Genomic DNA, 5,487 nt, shown 5'->3' with positions numbered 1-5,487 from the left:
CTGATGGAGTCCCGGTGGAAGGGAGCCGCTATGCTGCTGACCGCCGCCGTTACCGGCGTGGCTACTACGGCCGGCGCCGTGGGCCTCCCCGAAACGTATGTCCTCTCTGTTCTTAACCAGTGGCAGAGAGTTTTATGTCTAAAATGAAGTGTATGTATCTGGAGCAGATATTTTCCTTGTTTTCCAGAGACAAGACAGTTAACTTTTTTTTTCTGATTATTGCTTTTTTTCTTTAAAGGAAAAATTTTTAATGCTCACATTATCCATAGCTATTGGTCTCCTTGCAAACTTGCGAGCCAAAAGCTGTCTGAGTTAGGAGGCACTGGCTGCAGGTTCCTGTCATTTATCTTGTAACAAGGTGACTTAATTAAGGTCGGTAGTGCCAAGGTTGGTAAAACTCTTAGCCTTTGCTTGGCTCTTTCATCTGGTCAGAACCTAGCGTGTGGCACTCCCTTGTACACTGGAGTAAGCCTGTTTTTCTCTCCCTTGGCACCGATACAATTGAAATAGTGGTTGGTGAGAAAGAACCAGGGCTGAGAATTGTGATAGGGTTAGACCCAGGAGGATTAAACAATTGGCATCAATAAAAGCTTTTTATTTAGCATAGTATTTTCTTATTTCTAAGTAAAGAAGCAGTAATTCTCATGTCTTTAGTTCTGTAGATTGGTCCCAATCCAGATGGAGAAATTTATAAACCCTGTCTAGCTAGAGCTTTTGCTTAAGCGGCTCACCTTGAAGGACTGTTTCTGAGGCAGGTACAGTGAGCTCTGTGTGCTTGTGAGGACCATTTTAGTTGAATTATCATTATTATTATTATTATTATTTTTTTTGGTGGAACCGGGGATTGAACTCAGGCCCTTGCACTTGACAGGGAAGTGCTTATTCTACTGAGCTGTCTCCCCAGCATGTTAATTGAATTATTAATAAAAAGATAAAATTATCTAGCTTTTTCATGTGTTTATAGAGTTAGGATCAGAGATTGCAGCATGGACTAAAACTTGATCTTTTGTGAGTCTAGGGTTACCCGGTGGCTACCAGCTGGGCATTGTAGCACATGCCTGTAATCCTAGAACTTGGGAGGCTGAGGCAGGATGACTACAGATTCTAGCTCAGCCTGGGGAATTTAATGAGACCCTGGCTCAGAATAAAAAATGAAAAGGCTGGAGATAACTCAGCCTCCAGTTTTAACAGAAACAGCAGTAGCTCCCTGATGTCCTGGGCTCATTCAATCTCCACTTGAACAAAAACTACATCAAAAAGCCATTGGGATGGTGGCCACATATTGTCAAGGGAAGAAACATTTGAAAAATCTTAAAGTATCTGGATTGATAATGATTTATCTCCATGCTGTTGTAGATTTGTATTTTTCTGCTTAGGTAAATGGTTTGGCCCCAAATTGATTTTACCATTCCTTAGGACATCTCATCATTTTTCTGTTCCTTACTTTACTTTTTAGATGTTTAATAATAAACTTTGAAGGGTGGGAATAGAGATGGGCTGTTGTAGCAGATGGCTACTAATCCTTTTTTGTCTGCCCCCCTCAGCCCACCCAGGGGGCCGGGCTGCATGGCACGTGGTGCAAGGGATCTAACCATGGCGACTTTCTCACCAACTTCCCACTAGTAATTCTTAAGTTCATTCACTTTATAGAGCTTGAGCTGTGATTAGCCTATGAGTTCAGTTCAGAGATATAAACAGAAAACTCTATAGTAAACAGTGCGTTTTTGTCTTTGTGAGTTTTACTAGGTAGATCAGGCTGGCCCTGACCATAATGATTCCTTCTGATGTCTACATTCCTCATGAAGTAAAATTTGAAAACACAGATTCTTTGACAAATGTTTGCTTGTTTTAATTTGTTAAAGTAAAAGATGGTCACACATGATATAGTACTTTAAATATTTGAAACAATGTGAAATGATTTGTTAATTCCCTTTGTTAATGAGGTCTATGTGTAGGAATTACTCCTAACCTTTTGTTAATTGCATTAGGAAGTACAATGAAAATGTTACGGTGAGTCATGCCATGTAGGTCATTGGTTCTCAAACTTCTTGGGCTTTTGATCCATTTTTATGCTTAGCTTGAGGCTCCTAGACTGTGTTTTCCTAGTAAGTAAAAGAAATGTAAAATATAGCTAATTGATTTAAAATAACTCATGTCAATGTAAAATTTACACAAACAATCCTGTTCACACTGGGTAAGTGGTATTGCTCCCTGTCTGGTGAAGTAGTAGAAGATGGTTGTTGGCCCCTCAGCCCCGCAGGTGTTTTAGTCTGCTGCTAGACCCAGAGAAGACCCAGAGAAGGTACCACAGGCGAGCGTACCTCAGAAGCATGGTGAGAATACAGTGCTCTGAGACCCAGTCCACGTTTTGAGTACTGCCATAGAAGCCTAGGTCTCAGATGCTGATAACATTATATAACATTTTTTTCTGGGCACTCCCCCCAGTCTCCCTTGAGAGAAGGGCTTTGTGAGGAGCTCCAACCCGGGAGGCGCTCGGTATTAGCGTGTTAAATGTGTCACATAGATGCCCCTCAAGGGTTGCTCCAGTGAGACGCACCAGTTGGACTGAGATGACATATCTGGCACAGGCTGCTTTTGCTTTTCTGCTGCTTGGTGTTTGATTGGCATAGGTCTACTATAATCAGTGTTTTTTATCTCAGGGAATCACACGAGGACCTGGGTTAAATGCATATTGTCCCTTTGCCAAAGGGCATCTTTGCCTTGGGCGTTGATTTTTCTTTGGGTGATGCTCATCCAATCAAATGGTGCTCTTTGCTGGGTGTCTTCCCTTGCTGGACTTCTGAATCTCTTGTTTCTTTGCTTCGCTAGTACGCTGGGGAGGAGGAGGAGGAAGGGAGCGGCAGCAGTGAAGGATTTGAGCCCCCCGCGGCTGACGGGCAGTTCCCGGGGGCCCGGAGGCAGCTGCGCCAACCCCAGTTTTACCCTCAGTTCCGGCAGCGGCGCTTCCCGCCGTACCACGTGGGACAGACCTTTGACCGCCACCCTCGGGTCTTTCCCCAGCCCAGCAGATCGCAGGTAACCTTGCGCCTGGACTTCTTTTGAGCGGCCCTCACTCTCCGCCCTCCTGCCTTCTCTACTTCTCCTCCTGCTCCTCCTCTTCTTCCTCCACCAGCTGCCAGAAACCAAAGAGAAGCCCAGGCCAGGCCTTCAGTGGGCTTTTCCAGAGTAGACATTCTAGGACTTGGGCGAGTGCAGCCGCAGGAGTCAGCCTGGTGGACAGGGTTCCCAGCTTGCAGAGGACTAAAGGAATGTGGATCAGTGGCTTGGGTGAGAGCTTGGCATCACACAGAGCTGGCTTTGTATCCTGTCTGCTACTTCTGGTCTCTTGAGGTTCTGAGAGAACCAAGGCTTCCAGAGATTAATTTGTGCCTCTTGAAAATGGGAGCATTTAATACTCGCATGAAAAGGTGATGACTGTAAAATTGAATCTAAAGGGTGAGATATTGCTGACCTTAAAGTAGACCTGTTGGCTGCTTATTTTTTCACTGCAAAATAATTACAGCTCTTGGAAAACTTGTTATTACTAAGCCTTATACCAGCTTTGCAGTTGGTAAAAGAATATATTGTCTCCCCCACCTCAGTAGTCACTGCAGTGTTCTCCTCACTGCTATCCTTGGGCCTCCTTAAAGTGCTCCCCCTGAATATTCTGTTCAGGCTGTTCTTTGCTGCACTTCTATCCCATCCTCCGTGAATGTTCTTTCTACATTGCTTCTTGTTTTTTTCCTTCTACTCTTCAGCAGCTGCTCCTTACAGTTTTGCTAACAGCAATGGCCAGACCTAATACATGGGGACTCGACCCACGAGACAGTGGGTTTCTTTGGGGACAGCGCTTGATGGTTCTAGAAAGTGGGCAGGGAAATTTCAGTGAGATTGTGATGCAGGATTACTTGAAGGGCCTTTTAGGAAAGTTGTGCTTGCCTGAGATAAGCAGGTTTAGTACTTAGCGTAGGTACTGTATATCTGAGAGCATGGTGGTCTTTGGCCATGTCTTCTAAAAGAATGTGTTTGCCTGTACAGATTGAAAGGTCTAGTGCCTTTATGGGCTGTCACTCACAAAAGAAGCTGGGTTTTTAAAGTCTCTTGAGCATAGGTTCATGTTCTCACACCCTAACTGCATGTGGTTGTCTTTAACACAGGCTGAGCCTGCCTGCCCCCCAACATCTTCCCTTAGAAGCTTTCTAGTTCATGTCTGAGTGTGAGAGACTTAGAAGTTAAAATTTGGCTGCTTCCTGAGTAAAGGATTGGGCAGGTCATTGAGGGTAGGATTTGAGTAGCAGCAGGGAAGGTGAGTGGTCAAGTTAGGGAAATGTTTGCACAAGAATGACATTTGATTGTGCAAATATGTAGTATGAGTAATCCTCTGGATTTTGGATATAAATAAGGAAAGCCAAGAGTGATAGTGAATATCTGTGATCTTAGCTTTTGGGGGAGGCTGAGACAGAAGGATCTCTGTACATCAGAGATCTGTGTGACCTTGTGAAATCCTGCCTCACACAGAGACCGAATAAAGATTTGGGTTGGGGGAGGAAACTGAAATATTTGGAAGTTTTTCTCCTAGTTTACTTTCAGTAGATGTCAGATTGGTAGAAAAATAAAGCTGAGTCAGAAGTCGTAGGTGGAGGAATGAAGGTACAATTTTATGGGTATGGTGAGTTGTGTGTGTGTGGTAGCAAGTATCAAAACTCAGAATAAGTGCCAGGCAAGCACTTATTCCTCTGAGCTATCTCCCCATCCCCAATGATTTTTTTTTTGAGGCAAGTTTTTGCTATTCAGTTCATACCTGCTTGAAGTCACTTTGTAGCGTGAGATCCATCTGCCTCAGCCTCCTGACTTGTGGGATTACAGGCATTTGCCACCACACCCAGTGGGTATGGTGTTGAGAACCGATCTAAGTGAGCGGAGCAAGGGAATGAGTCTTCTGTGAACCAAGAAGTATAGTTCCATAAGTGGCAAGTTTCCAGGGAGACATAGTACTGTGGGTGTAACTTTGGAGTTAGAAATGACATTTCAAGCCACAGGATAGATGAGTTGACTGTTGTAAAAATGAGAATGGAAAGTGACCATGGGATTGAGTTCTGAGACATCACAGTGAAATGAAAGAAAGGCTCAGAGATGAGGAGATTGACGAGTGAAGGAGAGTGGCGAGGCGCATGGCGGAGGATGCATGTAAGGAAGGAGATGTTCAGTGCTGTCCAGTGACCAGAAGAAATGGGGATGACTGGGTTTGTAACTGGCCAGCTGGAGGGGAGGGTCACTGGTATGGTGGTGAGAAGTTTGACTGGAATGAGTCGATGGGAAGAGAAATGAGTTGCCCCTTTTGGGAGTGTTTCTGGTGGTGACAGGGACGTGTGGTTTTTTTTTTTTTCTTTTTTGGTAGAACCGGGGATTGAACTCAGGCCCTTGTACTTGCCAGGGAAGTGATTATTCCACTGAGCCATCTCCCTGGCCCCCAATGACAACTTTTTT

General features: G+C 44.5%; 1 protein-coding gene across 1 annotated transcript in view; it reads left to right on the top strand.

Moving 5' to 3' along the window:
* The window catches only part of Ybx3 (Y-box binding protein 3), a 120,249-nt gene that overhangs the window by 108,863 nt on the left and 5,899 nt on the right, over positions 1–5,487 (top strand). The window contains exons 6-7 of the mRNA XM_012513796.2: positions 1–95; positions 2,830–3,036. The exon at positions 1–95 is cut by the window's left edge and continues 2 nt beyond it. Coding sequence (XP_012369250.1) covers positions 1–95; positions 2,830–3,036 — 302 coding nt within the window. The remainder of the gene's footprint in view (positions 96–2,829; positions 3,037–5,487) is intronic.

The sequence above is a fragment of the Octodon degus genome, unplaced genomic scaffold (assembly GCF_000260255.1).
Source record: "Octodon degus isolate 3935 unplaced genomic scaffold, OctDeg1.0 scaffold00018, whole genome shotgun sequence".
Classification (NCBI taxonomy): Eukaryota; Metazoa; Chordata; class Mammalia; order Rodentia; family Octodontidae; genus Octodon; species Octodon degus.
Note: the sequence above shows the minus strand (reverse complement) of the source record. Positions and strands in the feature narration are given on the sequence as shown.